Source organism: Lagenorhynchus albirostris, chromosome 1 (assembly GCF_949774975.1).
Source record: "Lagenorhynchus albirostris chromosome 1, mLagAlb1.1, whole genome shotgun sequence".
NCBI lineage: Eukaryota > Metazoa > Chordata > Mammalia > Artiodactyla > Delphinidae > Lagenorhynchus > Lagenorhynchus albirostris.
The window spans coordinates 74,046,448-74,069,333 of NC_083095.1; the positions used below are offsets into that span (position 1 = coordinate 74,046,448).

General features: G+C 49.5%; 1 protein-coding gene across 1 annotated transcript in view; it reads right to left on the reverse strand.

Annotated features, from left to right (window-relative positions):
• LOC132528066 (dehydrogenase/reductase SDR family member 2, mitochondrial-like) overlaps window positions 1-17,682 on the reverse strand; it is a 165,265-nt gene extending 147,583 nt beyond the window's left edge. The window contains 6 exon segments of the mRNA XM_060164087.1: window positions 10,180-10,227; window positions 10,229-10,282; window positions 11,155-11,191; window positions 11,193-11,331; window positions 11,501-11,625; window positions 17,657-17,682. Coding sequence (XP_060020070.1) covers window positions 10,180-10,227; window positions 10,229-10,282; window positions 11,155-11,191; window positions 11,193-11,331; window positions 11,501-11,625; window positions 17,657-17,682 — 429 coding nt within the window.
• Between the last annotated feature and the right edge of the window lie 5,204 nt (window positions 17,683-22,886).

Below are 22,886 nucleotides of genomic sequence, written 5' to 3' on the forward strand. Positions count from 1 at the left end.
AAAAACCAAAACATAAAACAGAAGCAATATTGTAACAAATTCAATAAAGACGTAAAAAAAACAAGATACAGAGTAGTCCATAAGTGGATGTATTATAACTTATTTAATCATCCCCTGTTAATCATGGCCTATTGTTGGGCATTTAGGTGGTTTCCTGCCTTTTACTATTATACATGGGGCTATAAAATGTGTTCTTGTCCATAAGCCGCAACACAAGTTATATTACTTTACATGTAAATCCTCGGTCCTTCTGGAAAATTTGGCATAACAAATGGGGTAGGGGTCCAGTACAGATGTTGGCCACTGTACTCTACTATGGCCAATTATCTTACCTGGGACATAGTAGGTGCTTGTAAATGGTTATCAGTGACAACGATGACAAAGATAATTACAGCAGCATCCACTGGAGCATATCATCAGGCTCTGTTTATTGAACATATGAGCATGCAGTTAATCCACATTAAGCATTAAGGATGGCTACCCGGAAGCCGTCTAAACGTTGGAGTGACTGAGTTCTAAAAGTCACTTACCCGTCAGAATGAATGAGTTTGCAAACTTCCTAAGAGCAGGTTTTGACATGGGGAGAGGAGGAAGACATCACATGGATACAGTGATAGGATGCTCCAAAGAGTGATGACCCAGGGTGGAGGAGCTTCTGAAGACAGACTCTGGGTGATTCATGTAAGGCATGCCTTGTGGACTGGTTCAGAAGAACCACTGCTAAGGGTTAAAGGCTAATTGGACAGCTGAGGGCTGGAGGAAATGGAGGCATGTACTTGCACTAGGTGAGGTGTTGGGCAAAGAGGTAAGGCCACCAGCTGTCAAATCAGAGCACTGAACACAGAACTCATCCCTAGGTTACATGAGAACATAAAGGGCTTATGATGGGCAGTTGGAGGCTTGTGATCTGTGCTCGTAGGATAGAAGATGGAGGATGCGGGACTTCCCTGGTGGTGCAGTGGTTAAGAATCCGCCTGCCAATGCAGGGGACACGGGTTTGAGCCCTGGTCCGGGAAGATCCCACATGCCACAAAGCAATTAAGCCCATGTGCCACAACTACTGAGCCTGCGCTCTAGAGCCCGCGAGCCACAACTACTGAGCCCACATGCCACAACTACTGAAGCCCGTGCGCCTAGAGCCCATGCTCCACAACAAGAGAAGCCACTGCAATGAGAAGACCGCTCACCGCAAAGAAGAGTAGCCCCCGCTCGCCGCAACTAGAGAAAGCCTGCACGCAGCAACGAAGACCCAACGCAGTCAAATAAATAAAATAAAATATATATTAAAAAAAAAAAGATGGAGGATGCCACAAGAAAGAATTGTAATCCCCGTCACCTGTAAGGATTGTCTTCGTGAGATGCTCTCTTATCTAGGTGGGTTGAAGTGCAAACCACACCAGCAGGGGATCCCTGGGAGATGAAGATGAATAGCTCTGGGCTGGGATTACCAATCTCCACATAATAAGTGTACACGGTGGAAGAGCAGGGCAGAGGCTGCTCCCCAGGCCTGGAGTTGATGGAAATAAGCAAACCCCCTGCTGGGCAGGCATAGGAGCATCTGCAGAGAATAACTGAACAGTAAGTCGTGTTCCCAAGCTCTGTATGAGGACTTGGTAATAAAACATCATAATAACAGCTAAAACCTACCATAAACCAGGCCCAGCTGTTAATTCATTTAATTCTATTTTACACATGAGAAAACTGAGTCACACAGAGTTTGACCCTCCAGAACTGGAGTCATGTCTTGCATCTATTATAAAAATTTGGTTATGAGTTTAGTCCTGAGGGTTGCTTTCACAGACCACCTTCTCTCTCTTAAGATGTGGCCTTCACCAGGATAGCCACCAGCAGGATGAGCAGACCTTAGGTCATGTCTGTGACTTTCCTAAGACACTCCAGGCACAGAGAGATCTCAGTACCACTCTGCTCCTCTCTAGCCCTTCAGGGTGAGGCCTGCAGTAGAGACACAGGCTGATTCTTTGAATAACCCAACCACGGAATAGTGAGGTAAGAGCACTGGCCTGGGAGTGAGGAAGCCCAGGGCCAGGGGATGGATAGACTAGAGAGAGCGCCTGGGAGGAAGGAAGGAGGTGGGCAAGGCTCCTGACCCAGCTCTGCAAAGTAACCAGCTATGGGCTGAACACAGAGGTCACGGGACCCACCCGTGTCTGGCAGACTCCAGCAGGAGTTGGGCAAATGCTGGGGACAAGCAGAGAGCGTGCACAGGCCTCTGGCCTCATACTGCCAACACCTTGCCATCGGCAAAGCCAGGATACCCCAACATGGGAATTAGGAAGCTTCACTTCAAGTTGGCAGCAAGTTGTTTGTCTCCACAATCCTGGGAGGGGTGGGGTGATTTCTACAGAAGAGCACTTATTAGTTGTGGGTCATTTCCTAGGAATGTGCTGCTTCCTCCTCTCCGCCCCCTCACCCCACCCAGGGCTGGACAGATCTGCCCTGCTCTGGCTTTGTCACGGCTCTAGGCACATATCAGCTGGCCTGGCTGGGGGTAAGCAAAATACAGAGTCAGAAAAAGAATGACGCTGAAAAGAATGGGGCTTCGGCAGCCCCAAACCTCAGCACCGCCAGCCCTAGACCCACCTGTCACACCCGTCCCTCGCTCACTGCTCACAGAGAGAAGGCAGCGAACAGTCAAGCTGTCCCCTTTCATCAGCCACACTCGTGACAATCATACTGTCCCCAGGCCTCCGTCCTTGCTGTGGTCTGTGAGGTGCTTTGGAGCTGTCCTTCCAACCCCCACAGGTTGTCATGGTGCCTGCTGTTCAGACTCTTCATTGGACAGAGCCGCAGACTGTCTCCATGGCAATAAAAAGAATCTGTGGAGAAAGGATGCCGGCCTTGGAAATTTACTCACAGGAACACTCCTGGGAAATAAGCTCCTCTAAGGGGGTCAGGAGACATTCCCCTCCTGAAGACGCAGTTCCTCAGCCATTCCACTGGCCTGGGGAGCCCGGCTCTCTAACGGCGGTGCGCCAGCCACAGAGAATTCCAACTCCAGATTCCTGGCTGCACCAGCAAAAACTGCAAGTCAGGATAGCGTGGTTGAGAGACAGAACACCTGCCCTTCTCGTGCTCCACAGCCAGCGTCCCTGCCCACCCCACTCCTCCTGGGACCTCTCCCTGCCACCCTCTCTCCCCCTCTGACAGGACCCTCAGCCTCCCTACTAAGGTGTGAGCTGATACAGCTGAAAACAATGTCTCCGCTCCTCCCACATACCTGTGTGTTATTACAGAGCCTTTGATAACGAAAGAGATCTCTACTGGTCCACTCCAGTCTTTGGGAAACATTTCAGTTCTTAACCCCCAACAAGTGAAGGCAAGAGGGGCACTGAGTCTCCCTGAAATGTTTGCCATGGAGTTAGCTGGTGCACTTTAGGAGTACGGGGAAGAAAGGAGTGAGAGGAGGATTCTGAGATGACTCAGTCTGATATGGGCTGTTGGGGTCTGTTGTGAAGTTGGGTGATAGGGATGATGGTTTCTTTTGCTTGGCATCTCATACTCCTTCCTGGTGCCTGTTAAAAGGAACTCTCCCAATGTGAGCCAACTATGCTCTCCATAAGCTGTTTGGCCAAGGGGACCATTTGCTTTAGATGATAAAATCTAACCCAGGACACTCAAGACCCAAAATGCCCAGTGCTCTGGTCAAGATTACTGTTGAGATATCCAGTGGTTAAACCCCAAGGCTCCACATCTCAGTCCCACACCTGAGGTGTATCAGGTCACCAAGGCCCCAGTCTCACCACCAGTGTCTTTTGTCAATTGTCTCCAGAAGCTGGGTCAAAATGGGACAAAAGGGTGCCCTGTCTTCCTCCCCTCCCAGGTCCTCACATTCTAAATTGTCCTGATTTTTACTCAGGGAAAAGCAAAGGGAGTTGTTAATATGTAAATTTCACCATATTAAGTGCTGCATTTAAATGATTCTTTTTTTTATTTCTTTTCGCGGTACGCGGGCCTCTCACTGTTGTGGCCTCTCCCGTTGCAGAGCACAGGCTCCAGACGCGCAGGCTCAGCGGCCATGGCTCACGGGCCCAGCCGCTCCGCAGCATGTGGGATCTTCCCGGACCGGGTGTCCCCTGCATCGGCAGGTGGACCCTCAACCACTGCACCACCAGGGAAGCCCTAAATGATTCTATTTTTTGACAAGTAGAGCATTCGCTTGTTGAAAGACCCCAGCCCAGCTCTATTAGTGTGTAATGAGTTTATTCTGAGTTTCCTCTCAGATCTGCCTTCTCCTCATTTCAATCCTCTGTTTTCTTCTGGGAACCCCACGGGACAGCCACGTGGACTGCTCAAACTATTAACCATAGATCCGAGATCTGGCGGCTTGAAAGCCTCCAGTGAAAATTTCTGAAGGCTATCACTTGGGGGAAGTGGACTAATTGTTATTTGCGGAAGAGGAGAGATTGTGTTTCTTCCTGGGGCCTCACTGGAGCAATGGTTGAGTGTTTTGTCCTTGAAACATATCTGAGACCCTGGACGGTTACTTCCTGGAAACCTGTGGTGGACACTTTAGGCGCCCTGACTCACCCCTCCCGCCTTCAGCCTGATTTCTGACGTGGACGGGTGGATTGTACCTGTGAGCCTTGCTACACTGCAGAAAGCATCTTTCTCTTTGACTGGAAGTATGGGGGTGTTGATAAACCCAGGGGCCGCTCTCGATGGATGGGAGATGAAGCACTCTATTAAACGCTCTGCTACCAGCCTTAGGGTGGACACTTCCCATCTGAGAGGCATTCCATATTCTCCTTGGGCTGTTGGAAGGTGGGGAACAGAGTCTGTGGCAAGCAGTACCACCCTCCCTGCACACCCCTGTACGGGCTTTTTTGTTTTTGGTCTTAGCTGCAGCAGGTGGGCTCCTTAGTTGCAGCACACGGGCTCCTTAGTTGCAGCATGTGGGCTCCTTAGTTGTGGCATGTGAACTCTTAGTTGTGGCATGCATGTGGGATCTAGTTCCCTGACCAGGGATTGAACCCGGGCCCCCTGCATTGGGAGCATGGAGTCTTATCCACTGCGCCACCAGGGAAGTCTTTGTATGGGCTTTCCTCGCTTCCCTGATCACTCATCACTCCCTCCCTCACTCCTGCTTCCTCCCATCTCCTGTCCAAAAGCCCTTGTCTCTGCTTTCAAGAGAAACCAAACTAAGACAGACTTGCAGAGAGAAGTGGGCTGACAGAGCCTGGCCATGGAGGGTGGTTGAGAGACAGACGGGGATTCAAATCTCAGGCTTGCCTTTTACAAGCTGCACGTATGTAGACAAATTAACCTCTCTGGAGCAGGTTGCAATTGGAAAACATCAAAGATTTATGATAAAATGATCAGCAAAGGGAGACATTTTACCCACTGGGATTCACAGGGACCCATCCTGCAGAGGGGACAGCATCTTTTGGCCTTCAATGGCTAAGGCAACGGTAACTCTAAACTTGAGTCCAGGCACCCAGGGCACACACAACAGCCCAGTCCAGCATGGCTCCTTCAGTCCCTCTACTGCCTCCACACGGTGTCCCATCCCCACATGTAAGGAAGCCCCAGGGTACGCTGTGGCCTGTAGCCTCAGCTCTGAACCTTTCCCCTGATCACTTCTGTCCTCCATTCCCATCCTATTCTCAATCTTTCATTTATTCTGTTAATCAACTAACGTTTGCCCCGCTGCTTACTTGGCCAAAAGGACCATTCGCTTTAGATGAAAGGATTCTTCAACTTCTTGGTAAAATCTGACCGAGGATCTTCGCTGGTGAACTCAGCACTGACCAAGCATAGCCTCAGGCATTCATCTATTTTTGCCCTCACCTCACCCCACAGAACCCAGCCTCCATGAAAACTCATGTGTTTGACTCTTCAGCCCAGGGACACTGCCTCAGGCCAGCCAGGGACCACCCCTTCTGCTCCAGTGCAGCACCAGGAGCCTCTGCCCCGACACTGCCCCTCCAGCTGCCCTCCTGCCCGTGAGCCCAGCCCCACAAGAGCGACCCGGGCAGAGGCAGCCAGGGATGTCAGCACAGGGGTGAGGGCTGCATTGTGGTGGGACAAGGGCCCCACCACCACAGTGGTCTGGGATAAAAACAAGAGAAAAACAGCCAGGGTCTGGCTCTGGTGCCACTTTTTATTCCCAGGCGGCCCAACATCCAAACAAGACTGGGTACCCTCAAGGGTCACAAGACAGAGAACCCTCAGGCTGGAATGCCGTCACCCCCGTTTATCATAATCCTCACCTGTGGCCATCCCAGGATGCCCTAGAATTCCCCCTTGCCCTAATAGTTCTTTCCAGATCTTTCTTAAGAGATCAGAGATGAAGAGGTTAACTTGAAATGTATAAATACAGATAAAATGTTCCCAGGTAGAGTTGGATATGCCAAGCGCCCAGCGCCAGAGCCTGACCCATCCTGAGGAACCCCTCCCATTCCTGTGGGAGCTACAAGCGAATTAGCCCCTGTGCCCCGCACCCCGGGGCCTTCCAGCACACAAATACCTGCAAAACAGCAGGAACTCTCTCATGTGCCAAACTCGGTGTTTTGTTTTTCACTTATTAGCCCAGGTGAAAGCATCCCAGTACCTCCCCAAGCGCTGTCAGGAACCAAAGAAATACTGAGGTTATTTATTCCAAGGAAGCACGTGTGTCTGATTATCCACAGTCCACAGCCTCTGGCTGGAAACTTGGCCTGAGGAGGACTCTGGGGGAAAGGGATGGGGAGACCCAAAAAGTCAAGTCCGTGTCCTCACCCAACCCGGGCAGCCGCCTTCCTTGGAACCCCTGTCCTCTTGTGAGGCTGTGAGGTGAGGGCAGGGTGAGTGGTGGACACGAGGGCCTGCCCTTCTCTTTGCCCCACTCCTCATTCTCCCTATGCCCTCCCCTCCCCCTCCCCTCCCCCTCCCCTTCCCTCCCCCTCCCCTCCCCTCCCCCTCCCCTCCCCTCCCCTCCCCTCCCCTCCCCTCCCCCTCCCCTCCCCTCCCCCTCCCCTCCCCTCCCCTCCCCTCCCCCTCCCCCTCCCCCCTCCCCTCCCCCTCCCCTCCCCTCCCCTCCCCCTCCCCTCCCCCTCCCCTCCCCCTCCCCTCCCCCTCCCCTCCCCCTCCCCCCTCCCTTCCCCCCCATTCGGGACACACCCTCACCCCACAGGGCTCTGGACTACTTGAGCCCAGGGTGGGCTTTTCCAGACGCTTCTCAACAGAAGAAGGGGCAAGGGCCATAAATCGAGTGCAAACCCCCCCTCTGCACCCTTACCCTTTCTCCTGTACTCTCCCCCAGCCCTTTCCATCCCTGAGGTCTCCCCACCATAGCCACACACACACAGGCACTGCACACACACAAATCCCCTCTCTGAGCGTTGCCTTATTGGAAGCAAAGTTCTCTTCTCTCCAGGCCTCAAATCCCTGCCTCCTGCTCAGGGTACAGAAATAGGGCTTTTTTTTTTCTTGGTGACACCCCTCCCCACTCCTACCCAGGAAGTCAGCACCTTCTGTTACTCATTGCAGGAGGGTGAGGGGTCAGCAGCCCTGACCCTGCTGTCAGCCTGCTGTTCCCCGCCCCCTCTCTGCGGCCTCTCTCTCCTTGGGGGCCCCTGTGGTCCCTCTGCACCACCCTCAGTGTCTCCCTGCAGGCCTCTGGGGCACTGGCCTGGCCTGCCTAGCAACTTCCCTCACTGTCTTTGCACTCAGCCCCTGTGGAGTGTGGGAGAAGGTCTTGGGGCTGGAGCTGGAGATCCAATGGCAAGGTTCTGCCCATGGCCTTGGCTATTAAAAGGTTGTGGGACACCCCAGCAAGTCACCTCTCTGGGCCTGGCTTTCCCACTGAAGCAGTCTGTCCTGCCCTGCCTGTCTGCATCTCCTCAGCACACCTCACTGCCCACCCCCCCATGGCCCCAACTCTTGCAGGCCCGTAAAACCTGCTCTGCACTGACTGAAACCTTCGGCCCCAGAGTCTTATGCTCTTGGTTCACTGGTAAATTCTGATTCCCCACTTCACAGCCCTCAGTCAGGCTGCTCCAGGTGGCACCCTGCCCTGAACGTGTGGCCTGGACCAGTCCCAACCCCAGGGAAACCTCATTGAATTTCCTAAGTCATAGAAGTGGTAAACGTGTCTTGATATTCATAACAAATCCCTTTCAGCTACACCTGAGTTTGTTAATAGGTAACTTTTGGAAAATACCTAAGAATGTGGGCTGGTTGCTAGGGGAACCAACTATGTGATTAGAGGGTTGGAACTTTCAGCCCCATCCCCCTGACCTCTGGGGAGGGGAGAGGGATTGAAAGTTGAATAAATAGACAATGGTAACTAACACAACATTGTAAAGCAACTATACACCAATAAAAATTAATTTTTAAAAATTACCAGTGGTCGGGCTTCCCTGGTGGCGCAGTGGTTGAGAGTCCGCCTGCTGATGCAGGGGACACGGGTTCGTGCCCAGGTCCGGGAAGATCGCACATGCCGCGGAGCGGCTAGGCCCGTGAGCCATGGCCGCTGAGCCTGCGTATCCGGAGCCTGTGCTTCGCAACGGGAGAGGCCACAACAGTGAGAGGCCCGCATACCGCAAAAAAAAAAAAAAATTACCAGTGGTCAATGATTTAACCAATCATGCCTATGCACTGAAGCCTTCATCAGAACCCAAAGGGCAGGGTTCAGAGAGCTTCTGGGCTGGTGAACACATGGAGATTGGGGGAGAGCAGTGCCTGGAGAAGGCATGGAAGTACTGCGTCCTTTCTGCATACCTTGCCCTGTGCATCTCTGCGGAGCTCTGTGAGTCTGAGGAGGGTGCAGAGAGTCTGGAGAGTCCTTGGGGACGGGATGGAGGAGAGGTGGATGGGGTGATAGATTCAAACTTTCCCAGCCAGCTGGAGAGAATGGGGTCTGCCTGAAGGAAGTGCTCAAAATGGCCCATGGGTAAGATGAGTGAGAAGAAATTCTCCTCACCGGGCACCTGCTGAAAATCGCATTTGGGTGAAAACAGAGAAACTCATTTTTGTGAGCATTTCCCCTCTGAGGTGGTGGCAGATGTGATGGGGGGAAGATTTCTGTCCAGCTGTGCAGAAGCGCTAGTAGAATAGCAAGCCCTTGGAGAATAGGCGAGCAGCAGAGAAGGCTGTCATCTAGTGCGCCCAGCTTCAGGAGGGAAGATTTCAAACAGTTCCAGGAAGAGTCATGATCCCATGAACTGAGACGCTAAAAGGGAAAATGACTCAGGAGAGTTAGGAGACTGTCAGCAATGAAATCCCAGCTACAGATTCACAAATGAGGCTTAGGAGACATTAAGGAAGCTGAAGAGCCTGGGGAGGCCACAGGGAGCTAGGATTTCAGGCCATTTCTGAGGGTGGAGGGAAGGGCATCCGGCCAAGGGCAGATACACAGGAGGGACCAGCCCAAGAAGGATGTCAGCAGAACCCAGAGAGCTGGGGAGGCAAAAGGACAGCTTTGGCCTGTGCTTGGGGCAGCGGGGGATGCTAACAATGACAGGAAGAACATGACCCCATCACAGTCCATGTGGCCTGTCAGAGGGGCTAAGGGAAAAAACACAGGAGTGAACAGAACCGAAGTCGTAGGAGAATAACAAAGCCAGAGATGAACCTCAAGGCATTTTACGAGGTCTGTCCCAGATCCTGGTGGACCAGGTGGCAGGATGGCTAAGTGGACTGCAGTGGGTTGCATCCAAGCCCATGGAAAGCTGGTGGGAGGGTCCAGGTTTGACAGGTGCAGCAGATTCATCTGAGGGACAGTGAGAAGCCCTCGTCTAGGAAAGGTGGAGAACCTCAGTGGCAGGTACGGTCACCAAAGAGGAGCACGACCACCAATGTACGTCCCCACCAAAGGATGTGAAAAACATAAACTGTTGGCAGAGAGCAGACACCTTACTATGCTTGACTCTTACCACAAGCAGAAACTTAATCACACAGCTCTACCCCCCAGAGCTTGGAACAGGGCCTGGCACATAGCAAGTCCTCGATAAATATTTGCCGAATGAATACATGCGAAAGGGACGGGAAGAGAAAGAAGAGCAGAAAGAGTGTAGGAACCAGCTTCAAAAGCACACAGGCCAGAAAGGAGCATCACAGCACATTCCAGGGGGCACGTGGTCAGCGCCTGCTTTTACAGTAACGTCAGGAGGGGAGAGGAGGGTCTTGGTGAGGGAGCACTTCAGACCCCTCAGCCAACTCCCCGGGGCAGCCTCTCACCTTGTCCCCCACCTGCTCACTGGCGCCCAGGGTGCTCCCCACCAGGGGGGCTGACCGCTGAGCTGCACACCCGGGAGTCGACGTCCCCACAGTTCTCCAGGACCTGGGGGGATGGGGGGACATGAAGGGCTGGGTGGGCCTGGAGATGGCCTGAGGAGGCCTCGTCCTCCCTGAGCAACCCTGTACATGGGACATTGAGGCAAAGCTTGCTAATCAGGGGCTTCCCTGGTGGCTCAGTGATTAAGAATCCATCTACCAATGCAGGGGACACGGGTTTGAGCCCTGGTGCAGGAAGGTCCCACATGCCACGGAGCAACTAAGCCCATGCACCACAACTACTGAGCCTGCATCCTACTAGAGCCCACATGCCACAACTACTGAACCCGCGCACCACAGCTACTGAAGCCTGCATGCCTAGAGCCCATGCTCTGCAACAAGAAGCCTGCGCAGCGCAACAAAGAGTGGCCCCCGCTCGCTGCAGCTAGAGCAAGTCCGCATGCCGCGATGAAGACCCAACACAGCCAAAAATAAATAAATAAAATAAATAAATTTATTTAAAAAGCTTGCTAATTATATACCGTCTCCAGCAGGAATGTTCACAAGGCTCCTGTGAGAACCAAACTCTCAGTGAAGGTAAGTGCCCTGGACAGGCCCAGGCGTAGGCTCTCCGGGGCTGAGGGCCTCAGGGGAGGAAACCCCTCTGGGGACTGGGGTTGGAGAAATCCCTTTAGGTCCCTCCTCAACCACAGACCTCCCAGGACGGGTAGGAGTGAGGTCCTCCCATGAACAGACCCCTTTCCAGAGAACCGGCGTGAGCAGTGAGGTCCGCCCGGTTAGACTGCGAGCAGCTGTGGCCTCAGGCTGCCTTCCAGGACCTCCAAGCCCCCCTCCTGGGCCCTACCCCTCCCAGGCTGAGCAGGCAGGGTGTTCTGCACACTTTCCTCCCTGTGTCCTTCCACCCCCGGGGCCCCTTACTGTGGCCACCAGCTGCTCCTGGTCTCTGCCTTCCCCTGTGGCACATGGTGCCCACAGTGCTCAGCCCCTCCTGCTGCAGCGCTGCCACCGCCAGGTCCACGTTCTGCTGCTTCTGGCTGCTGACCACCACATGGGGCCCATCCTGGGCCAGATGCTGAGCCATGGCGAAGCTGATCCTGCGGTGGAGATGAACGGAACAAAGCCTCAGCTCCTCGCTACTATTCTCCTTCCCCCCCAGCCCTGGAAATCAACAAAGCTGTGTCCTGCTCTATAGCCCTGAGGTCCTTTTGAGCAAGTAAGGGTCCCTGTGAGGGGTCAAGACCCACAGGGCAATAGGATACTCAACCATCAGTGGACCCTGTGACCCCGGCTACCTGATTGGCCAGAATGCCATTTTGTTCTATCCCACTGCTGCTCAGCAGCACAGAGAGCCCAGCACAGGGACAGAACAGGCCCCGGGGGACCCAGGCCCTGCATGGCGGCCAGTGACTGGTCTACTTCCCGCTGAACTCGGCCCTGGGGGAAAGAATCAACTTCATTTACCACTGATGCCATCAGCAAGAATGATGATGTTCTACCCCCAGCTCCTCCGGACAGACAAGGCCAATGGCAGAGAGTGGGAAAGAGTCGGGCCAGTCAGGGTGAATTTCAAACAGATGAGCCTCAGGTCAGGGAAACTTTCCTGAAAATTCTCTATTTATAAAAGGGGCAAATTAGAATGTGAGATCCAGAATTAAGTAGACATGATTATTTTCCCATTCATTCCATAAGCAAGCAACCATGGCCCCCAACCTCCACCCATGGAGCTTCCCAGTAGAGTGAGAATGCCAGATACCAAACTAATAATGACACCAATTATCAATTTTAATGAGCTGCTTATAGTTGAAAAAGTAGAAATCAACGAAAGTCTCAGTCAAACCTGGTGGGAGTATAAGCACAGCCACTTTGGAAAATGGTTTTGCACTGCCCAGGGAAGTTGAACAAACAGCCCTCTGACTCTACACTTTCACAACCCAGGAGTGCTGTCACATGTGCACCACGAGCCTGCACACGAGCGTTCACAGCAACATGCTTTGAAATAGCCTCAAACTGGAACCAAGCCCAAATGTCCATTAATGGTAGAATAGATAGACAAATTGGATTGCACTTATATAATGGAATACTATGCAGCAATGAAAATTAGTGAACTGAAGCTACACTGGACAACATAAATGAATCTAAAAAATGATATCATTGAGGGAAAGGAGCCAGACAAAAAATAATCCTTTATTATGTGATTCCACATACACGAGTTTCAAAAGCAGGCAAAACCCCTCTATGTTGTCTAAGAATGCAAACAGGTGATAAAACTGCAGAGAAAAGCAAGGCAGTAATTACCACAAAAGTCAGGAGAGTGGATATTCCTAGGATAAAAGAGGGGGGACGACTGGAGAGTGGCAAACCGAGGGGTTCCTGGGGTGCTGTCTGTGTTCCATTGTATGATTCCATGGTGTCCACTAAGATATGTGTGTCTTGGGGCAGGGATAAATTAGGAATTGGGGATTAACAGACATACACTACTATATATAACATAGGTCAACAACAAGGACCTACTGTATAGCATAGAGAGCTATATTCAATATATTGTAATAACCTGTAATGGGGACTCCCCTGGTGGTCCAGTGGTTAAGACTCTGCACTTCCACTGCAGGGGGCGTGGGTTCGATCCCTGGTCGGGGAATCCCTCATGTGGATCCCGCATTGTTCCGCATGCCTCACAGCGTAGCCCCAAAAAAGAAAAACCTGTAATGGAAAAGAATCTGAAAAAGAATACATATACATCTATATGTGCATACACATATAGATATATATATAACTGAATCACTTTGCTGTACACCTGAAACATTGCAAATCAGCTATACTTCAATAAAAAAGGTTTTAATTGGGGGCTTCCCTGGTGGCACAGCGGTTGAGAGTCCGCCTGCCAATGCAGGGGACACGGGTTCGTGCCCAGGTCCGGGAAGATCCCACATGCCGCAGAGCGGCTGGGCCCGTGAGCCATGGCCGCTGAGCCTGCGCATCCGGAGCCTGTGCTCCACAACAGTGAGAGGCCCGCGTACCGCAAAAAAAAAAAAAAAAAAAAAAAAAAGGTTTTAATTAAAATTTTCAAAAAGATATGTGTGTCTTGCATATGTCTATGTATATACATACATATATACTTTTTATGTATTTGTTATATTTCACAATCAAAATGTTTAAAAAGTAAAGATTATCTGCTCATGGTAGATTTTTAAATTCAAGCAGTTCAAAACTAGTTCAAAAACTAAGTCTCCCAGTTCTCTTCTTGGAGGCAAACTTCCCAGTGTCTCAAACACTTTCTCAGAGATGTTCTGTGCAAAGGGCTTTGTTTGAAACAACAAGCTTTCGCATATAAACGCTCAATCTACAAAGGTTTTCCTGGGAGCATCCTGCCAGATGGTGGAGGAAGCAGAGGCTCAGTGGGCTCCTTGAGGGCAGTGCCACTTGCTCCCTCTCTGGGGCCCCAGAGCCTTGCCGGGCCTGAGTCCAGGGGTGCTTGTCAGTCCAATACATTACAGGGGTGCACAGCTCATTCTGCTCAGGCTGGGAGAATCATCACTAGGGAGGCTGCAGATAAACAGGACCTGGAAGGTGAAGGGAGGTCTGATGGGGGAAGCAGCGGGATAGGTGGCCTGTGCTCTGGTCCAGGGCACAGACTGAGAGGAGAAGCAGAGGAGTGTGAGTGTCCATGGTGTTTGGGAGAGAGGAGGGCCACCTCTGTGCCTGGGGAACAGAGAATGGAGGACTCCTGGCTGCAAAAGCTGACTGGTTCCGAATGCCTGCATGATGACTCCTCCAGGCTGTGCTGAAGTGAAGCTCTCTGAAGGGCAGCTGTGAGGAACCCAGGCAGCCAAAGGAGCCCCAAGCCAGGCTGCTGTGTGGAGACCCACGCACCCAGCTCACCCTTGGGAAGGGAAGAGGTGTGCCACCCTAGCTATGCGCAGGATGAAGAGTGGCATGGGAGACTCAGAGAGGAAGACATTTCCCTGTGAACTGCAAATACATCAGGGATGCTTGCCTAGGGGACCCTCTTTCCGCCCAACCCCAAATTTCCCAGCTCCAGGTCAGTGTGAGCCCAGAGGCTCCTGCCTCCCCTGTGGTGAGATTCCCGTTCGCCTGCTGGAGAGCCCTGCCCCTTCTCGAATCTAGCAATCTGATTAGCTTCCTGCCAAGGGAGGTGGGGAAGGCATGGTTGGAGCAAAGGACTGTTGAGGATACTCAAGGGCTTGGGGTGTACTTTTTGGGCAAGGCAGTGCCAGGGAGCTGAAGAGAGGCAGGCTCTGGCCGCTCTGGGCCCAGGGGCCAACGGACATGCCCTTTCAGGAGGCTCTGCTGTGAGCTGACTCTGTCCATGGATCTTCATCAGTTCCACACCTGCTCTGGCCACTCCATCACAAAGGGACTCTGGTTACTAAGCAACCCCTGCCGTACCTACTGCATCTCCCCTCGTTCCTTAGCAACCTTTGCATAACTCAGTTCCCTGGAGTTAGGTGTTGGTATCTATACATGATAAGAGAATGGGTGCTGCTCAGGAATTGTGGAGAAATTTCAGATGAAATATCAGTCTGTATCAGTGTCATAGTGTCATAATGAAGGTGACCAAATGCTCTGCTTTGGGAGGGACAGCCTTTGTTTTCAGTTTATGTCTCTTCTGGTACCCTATTTCCAAAACCACCCTTTGCAGGTCCTACATCTCCTTGCTTTTTTATCCCAGCTGCTTTCACTCTGTTTGCTCTCTCTCTCTCATGCTCTCTCTCTTCTCTGCAAGGTCATATTTACAGGCTTTTATTCAGAGGGATGAGAGATTTCAACTCCTGATGGTTTTACCTTTCTTAAACAGGACACCAGATTCTAAACACTATTCTGACCCCCAGGGGACTCCTCTCCCCCTAGCTGTGAGCACAGATTAACCCCATCAAGTGTCGGGGGAATCAGTCTCTTTGGCTGGGAGGGCAGCAGGAAAAAGAAGACTTGCATTTTGTCGGGACAGGACATCCCCTGCTGGAAGGCTGGAGTTATAGCACCTCTGAGAAGCTGTTCCCATCTCTCAGCAAGCCGGCGTCCTACAACACTTGCTGTAAGGTGGTTTGCCGGAAAGCTGCCCTACTTGTAAGGAAAAGCAGATCCAGGCTATTGCAGGTGAAGTGCAGAGAGACTGGTCAGGCCTCATCTATCTCTCTTTTTTTTTTTTTGCGGTACGCGGGCCTCTCACTGTTGTGGCCTCTCCTGTTGCGGAGCACAGGCTCCAGACGCGCAGGCTCAGCGGCCATGGTTCACGGGCACAGCCGCTCCGTGGCATGTGGGATCTTCCCGGACCGGGGCACGAACCCGTGTCCCCTGCATCGTCAGGCGGACTCTCAACCACTGCGCCACCAGGGAAGCCCTCATCTATCTCTTTTGGTTCCCCTTCCTGTTCAAGTCCCCCTAGACCAGGGCCTGAGATTGAGTGGCTTCCAAAGGCCCAGGCTCTGGCACCCTCTCCCCTCATTCATCTTTACTTTGAAGCAGTCAACTGGGCCAGAGTTGAATGCAGGTCTGAACCTGGCACTGCCCACTCTGATTCCCCTTTCCATGCTGGTCAATTCAGATGCCCAAATGTGGAAGATGGGAAGTCAAATGGACACACCTCAACCTAGTCCCAATGTTGAGGTAGGTGACCTTCTCTTATCTCTTGGCTCCAAAGAGATAAGAGAATGGTAAAGGAAAGAAAACAAAGACTAGGGAGAGACGTACAGTCATTAGAAACATCGAAAATCAAGGAAGAGAGGGAATTCCCTGGCAGTCCAGTGGTTAGGACTCCGTGATTTCACTGCTGAGGATCTGGATTCAATCCCTGGTCAAGGAACTAAGATCCTGCAAGCCCCATGGGAGATGTCAACAGAAGCTGCGTGATCTTGGGTGTCTGTTCCCCTCTCTGGCTCCATTGGCACCTTGGTAAGAAAAGTTGAGCTAGGTGATCCTAAGGGCTCTGATAGTCCCACGAGCTTTTTTATGACAATCAGAGAAGAAATCAAGACTGAGCTGCAGGGACTTCCCTGGTGGTCCAGTGGTTAAGACTCCAAGCTCCCAATGCAGGGGGCCAGTTTCGATCCCTGGTTGGGGAACTAGATCCCGCATGCATGCCGCAACCAAGAGTCCATATGCTGCAACTAAGAAGCCCACATGTTGCAACTAAAGATCCTGCTTGCTGCAACGAAGATCCCATGTGCCACAACTAAGACGCAGTGCAGCCTAAAAAAAAAAAAGACTGAGCTGCAGACAGAGCCCAGCAGAAAGAAGCACCAGCACGAAAAGTAAACAGGAGTGAAGGTAGGCAGTTCCAGCATCACGAACACCAACCTGGGCACAGCATCCCTGCCCTTCGGCGGCGTCAGCTCAGCCTCACCTGGCTGTGCTCCTGGCTGTTCTGAGCACTGGTCAGGGGCCCCTCCGCCGTGGAGCCTGCAGCTGAGTGCGAGAATGTGAGTAGGCAGCAGGCTGGGTTTCAGGCACTGCTGTTTCTATCTGAAAAACTCAAGGATTCATGGACTTTACAGTCCTAGAATTAAGAAAGTTGGAGGTGAGAAAAGGCCTCCCCCACACAGCTGGTGAGGAAGCCTCAGGAGGGGGAAAGTGTAGGAAGTACTTGTCTGAGTGAAATTCTGCAGAATACTGCACAGACCACTTACCAATGACCCAGTCCTGCCAGTCCAGCTGTCCCCAGACTCTCACACACAACAGAAGCAGACAGACCCGTGGGTCCAAACAGGCTCCAGACCCCACACTGGGCAGGGGGTGGAGGGGAGTGAATGAAAGGACGGGCAGCCTATAGGCTCAGCTGGCTGGGAACACAGAGCTGAGTACAAAGTCAGCACCAAAAAGAGACCATAGACCTGAGTCCTAAATCCAGTGATCCCACCCTTCCCTGTTATATCGGGCCCCTGGCACCATACAGGACTAATGGCTGCAGAGCTGCAGGTGCCCACTACCCAAGCTGTCACCTGGGTCCAAATATTTGATGAGCACCTGCTTCACGCTAAGCACTGTGTTAAGTACCAAGAATATCAAAACACTGAAGGCCTAATCCCTACCCTCAATAAACTTACAGTCTATTAGAGGAATCAAATTCATGCAGTGCAGAGCACTACATGTCAAATGGAAGGAGGTTTGAGACTCAACCTCCAACCCAAGGAGAGCAGAGGATAAGCCACGTAGAGATGCCTGTGGGATTTTCAGAGGAGGTACCCAGGCAATTGGATAAATCATGCTGGCACTCCAGAGAGCAAGTTAGTAATCAGAAGATCATAGGTAGAAGCAGCCTCATAAAACGGATGAGATATTCCAAGAAAGTGAATAATGTGGAAAGAGAGGACAGCCAAAACTGGAAATGTGGTTGCCAGCCTCTGAGATGGTCTCTGGGACCCCTGGGGGCTGGCGTTCACTACCTCGTATAGTTCCCTCCCACATCATGCCCGGCTTGGCAGAAGTCATGGTACGTCACCTCTGAGATTAGGATATATAAAACTGAACATTCCGTCCTGGGCCCTCGCTGTTTCTTTCTTTCCCTCTTGGATTAGTCCTGGCTACCATGTCGTGAGCAGCCCTATATGGCAAGACCCACATGGCAGGGAGCTGAGGGCTGCCAAAAACCACATGGCTTGGAAGCAAACGTCTCAGCCCGAGTTTTGAGATGACCGCAGCCCCAGCTGGGAGCTTAACTACAGCCTCACCAGACACCTTGAGCCAGAACCCCCAGCTACACTTCTCTCATTCCTGAGTCTCAGAACCTGTGAGATAAATTTTCGAGCTGCTCAATGTTAGGGTAATTTGTTATGCAGTAACAGATAACCAGTACAGGAACCTTGGAAAAATTTACCTCATTGAAGAGATAGAGCAGAAAATCCTAAAATATAATATTTTTACAAATAATATAGTCACAGTTAAAACAGTGTTGTATTGATACTTGAACAAACAAATCAAAGGAACAGAAGGGAAGGTTCAGAAAGAGATACAAACACACTTGAGAATTTAACATGTGATAAAGGTGGCATTTTGAATCAGTGAGAAAAAAGATACATGTAGCAATAAATGATGTTGAGACAACTGGGTAGCTCTCTGGGGAAAAAGAACTTAAATTAGACCTGTGCCTTTCACACCACATACCAAAATACATTTCAGATGTATCAAAGATTTAAATATAAAAAATGAGACCATAAATATAAAAAATTACAGGAATCTTTTTTGCTTCTGCATGGAAAAGAAAACTACCTAAGCCAAGCCAAAAGAAAAGTACAACTTAGGGCTTCCTTGGTGGCGCAGTGGTTAAGAATCTGCCTGCCAATGCAGGGACACGGGTTCAAGCCCTGGTCCGGAAGATTTCACGTGCCGCAGAGCAACTAAGCCGGTGCGCCACAACTACTGAGCCTGCTCTCTAGAGCCCCTGAGCCACAACTACTGAGCCCGCGTGCCTAGAGCCTGAGCTCTGCAACAAGAGTAGCCCCCGCTCACCGCAACTAGAGAAAGCCCGCACGCAGCAACGAAGACCCAACGCAGCCAAAGATTTTTTTAAAAATAAATAAATTAAAAAGAAAAGTACAATTGATATAAAGTTCTAGAATAGACAAAACTAATATATGGTGGTAGAAATCAGATCAATGGTTGTCTGAGTGTAGGGGCACAAGGGAACTTTCTAGGGTGATGGAAATGTTCTGTATCTCAATTGGGATGGTGAATACACAGATATAGACATTGGACAAAATCCTAGGGACTGTACATTTAAATTGTGTGCATTTTATTTTATCGACAGTATACTTCAATAGAGTTGATTTAAAAGAAAGAAAGAGGGAATGCCCTGGTGGTCCAGTGTCTAAGTCTCCTTGTTTCACTGCCAAAAGCATGGGTTCAATCCCTGGTCGGGGAAATAAGATCCCACAAGCCGTGCCGCATGGCAGAAAGAAACCGGGGTTGGTGGGGGGGCTGGTGCGGGGAGGGAAGAAAGAGAGAAAGAAAGAAGAAAAGAAGAAAGAAAGAACGAACTGAGGGCAAACACCAGTAGGTCTGAGTTTTTTAAAAAGCAAGATTTCTCCATGAGACTTATTAGTCCTGGATCCTGACCTACACTCAATCCCTTTCCTCTCTAGTGGTGACCCTTCCTCAGCTTCTCCTGGGCATAGGTGATTCAAAGCTGATTTCCTACAGAATGGGAGACTCTCTTCATAGAGTTGAGGTCTATATGAAGCACAGCATCACTTTGCTTTGGTCTCTGTACCAGGTTGAAGCATCCTCCAACCTTTGTTTCTGGGATGGTGCTGTCGACTGAATGTCTGTGTGTCCCGCCCCCCCCAAAAATTCATATGTTGAAACCTAATCCCCAATGTGATGGTATTTGGAGGTGGGACATTTGGGAGATGCTTAGGTCATGAGGGTGGAGCCCTCATAAATGGGATTAGCGCCCTTATAAGAGAGACTCTAGAGAGGTCCCTCACCCCTTCCTCCATGAGGACACAGTGAGAAGACAACAATCTGTGGACAGGGAAGAAGGCCCTCACCAGACACTGTATCTGCCATCACTGTGATCTTGGACTTCCCAGCCTCCAGAACCATGAGAAATAAATGTTTGTTGTTTAAGTCATCTAGACTATGGTATTTTTGCTATAGCAGCCCAGGCAGACTAAGACAAGTTGGTCAGCTGGTTTAGTAGTTAGTTGATTTGTTGTTTGGAAGGTTGGTTGGTTCACAAATTGCAGAGATGATAAAAGCAAGAGAGATTTTTCTATGGGCAAAATCTGAAAAAGAAGGAAAAGAAGGGGGGAAAAAACCTTAAAAAGAAGAAAAGAGGGACTTCCCTGGTGGTGCAGTGGTTGAGAATCCACCTGCCAATGCAGGGGACACGGGTTCGAGCCCTGGGTCGGGAAGATCCCACATGCCTCGGAAAAACTAAACCCATGGGCCAGACTACTGAAGCCCACACACCCTAGAGCCCAAGCGCTGCAACTACTGAAGCGCACGCGCTTTAAGGCCTGCATGTCGCAACTGCCGAGCCCGAGTACTGCAACTACTGAAGCCCGCGCACCTATAGCCCATGCTCTGCAACAAGAGAAGCCACCTCAATGAGAAGTCTGCGCACCACAACAAAGAGTAGCCCCCACTCGCCACAACTAGAGAAAGCCCATGCACAGCAATGAAGATCCAACACAGCCCAAAATAATTTTTAAAAAAAAGAAGAAGAAGAGAAAACCCAAAGAAAAGAAAGAAAAAACTTAAAGGTCTGTACATTTGAGGAGGATATTGACCATAGTGAAATTTCTTAAGACAAAAGTGAGAAAAAGAAGAATTGGGAAAAATGGCATATATACATTCCCCTGATGGGGAAGAAAAGAGATTATGGGGAAGAAAGTTCTGGAGTGACCTTTTACCGCCTCAAGAAAACCCCCTCAGTAGCCAAGGCCTTTGGTAGCCATGGGGTAATGTAGAAGCAGGGACCTGCTGGAGCCCAGAAGCCCAGGACATAGTACCAGTCTCATGGTGACTACAGAAGAGTTATGCAACCTAATGCCAAAGGCTACATCTTGTGAAAGTTTATATGTATTTAAAAGCAAAAATTCCCATTGCAACATTTTATAACCTCCCTCCAATTCATTCCCTGCTCATCCCTTTCACCACAACATCTCACAACCTTGACAAGCTGCAAGGCATTTATCAGGAGAAGAGTGAGTTTGCCAACATTTCTTTGCCCCAATATCCTCCTCTCAGAGCTTCTTATCTTATCTTCCAGTGAGCTTTGGCTCACAAAGATGTCCAAAGAGCACCAGCAAGCTGCCAATGGATCTGGGTTCTACTCCACAACTTGGCACCTAAGGGTCATCCCCCATATCCCCTTTATGAGATTGACAAACAGCAAATTTTAAAAAACAGATGCCCAGTTAAATTTGAATTTCAGGTAAACAACAAACAATTTTGTAGTATAAGTATGTCCCAAATATTGCATGGGACATAATTATACTAAAAATGTCTTCCTGGTTTATTTGAAATTCAGACTTACCTGGGTGTCCTGTATTTTACCTAGCAACCATACCCTTTCACCCTAGTGATAGTGATTCTCCAGAGAACAATGACAGCTGTCAACTTATTCACTGATCTGAAAAAAATACCAAAATTGTGTAAATTTTACATATCACCCAGGAGAAAGATGAAGACAAATTATTATATAAAATTAACTATTACATAATATATATATAATGGAGTTTTTTTGGCTTGGCTGTCATACAATGCTTCCCAAAAGTAACCACAGTTAACAGCGTGTTCTTCTAGAATTTTCTATGCATTTGCATACATATATGTAAGTACAGAATATGTAGAGTTGTTTTGTGTGTTTGTATGTATCATATTGTAAATGCTATTCCGTTGTTCTTGTTACATGACAGTACATATAGATCTACCTCATAGCTTTTAAAAGCTGCATAATATTCCACAGAACAAACATTACCCTAGTTTAGCAGATCTCAGAGTGTGGTCTGGGAACCACTTGGGAGATCCTTTCAGGGGGCCTATAAGGTCAAAATTATTTTCATAATAGTAAGACATCATTTGTCTTTTGCACCCTCACTCTCTCACAAATGTACAGTGGAGTTTTCCAGAGGCTCCATGACATGTGATGATGTCATTGCTCTGACAGCTAGTGAAATATGTACGTGTACTTCTAATATTTTCCAAAATGTTCTAAAGAAGTAGAATTAGAGTATAAATGTGTGCATTTTCAAGAGGTGAACTCAGTTTGTTCTTGATCTTTTACTGTGCTATTCCTCACTAACTTCAATTGTACCTATACTATTATCCAATATTGTTATTTTGAAATTCTGAATTTTTCCTTGGACCCCTGGGGAAACACGAGAAATAAGTATGCTTCATCTTGTTTTGCAATAATATTTTTTAATGTTTCTCAAAAAAACTTCCTAAAATTTGTAATTTTGTGGGACTTCCCTGGCAACCCAGTGGTTAAGACTCCGAGCTTCCACTGCAGGGAGCATGGGTTTAATCCCTGGTCGGGGAACAAAGATCCCGCATGCTGTATGGTGCAGTCAAAGAACTTTTTTTTAATTTTTTAAAAAATAATAAAACACATGTAAAAGAATGAAATTAGAACACTCCCTAACACCATACACAAAAATAAACTCAAAATGGATTAAAGACCTAAATGTAAGACCGGATACTATAAAATTCTTAGGGGAAAACATAGGAAGAACACTCTTTGACATAAATCACAGCAAGATCTTTTTTGACCCACCTCCTAGAGTAATGGAAATAAAAACAAAATAAACAAATGGGACCTAACGAAACTTAAAAGCTTTTGCACAGCAAAGGAAACTATAAACAAGATGAAAAGACAACCCTCAGAATGGGAGAAAATATTTGCAAATGAATCAATGGACAAAGGATTAATCTCCAAAATATATAAACAGCTCATGCAGCTCAATATTAATAAAACAAACAACCCAATCCAAAAATGGGCAGAAGACCTGAATAAACATTTCTCCAAAGAAGACATACAGATGGCCAAGAGGCACATGAAAATCTGCTCAATATCACTAATTATTAGAGAAATACAAATCAAAACTACAATAAGGTATCACCTCACACCGGTTAGAATGGGCATCATCAGAAAATCTACAAACAAGAAATGCTGGAGAGGGTGTGGA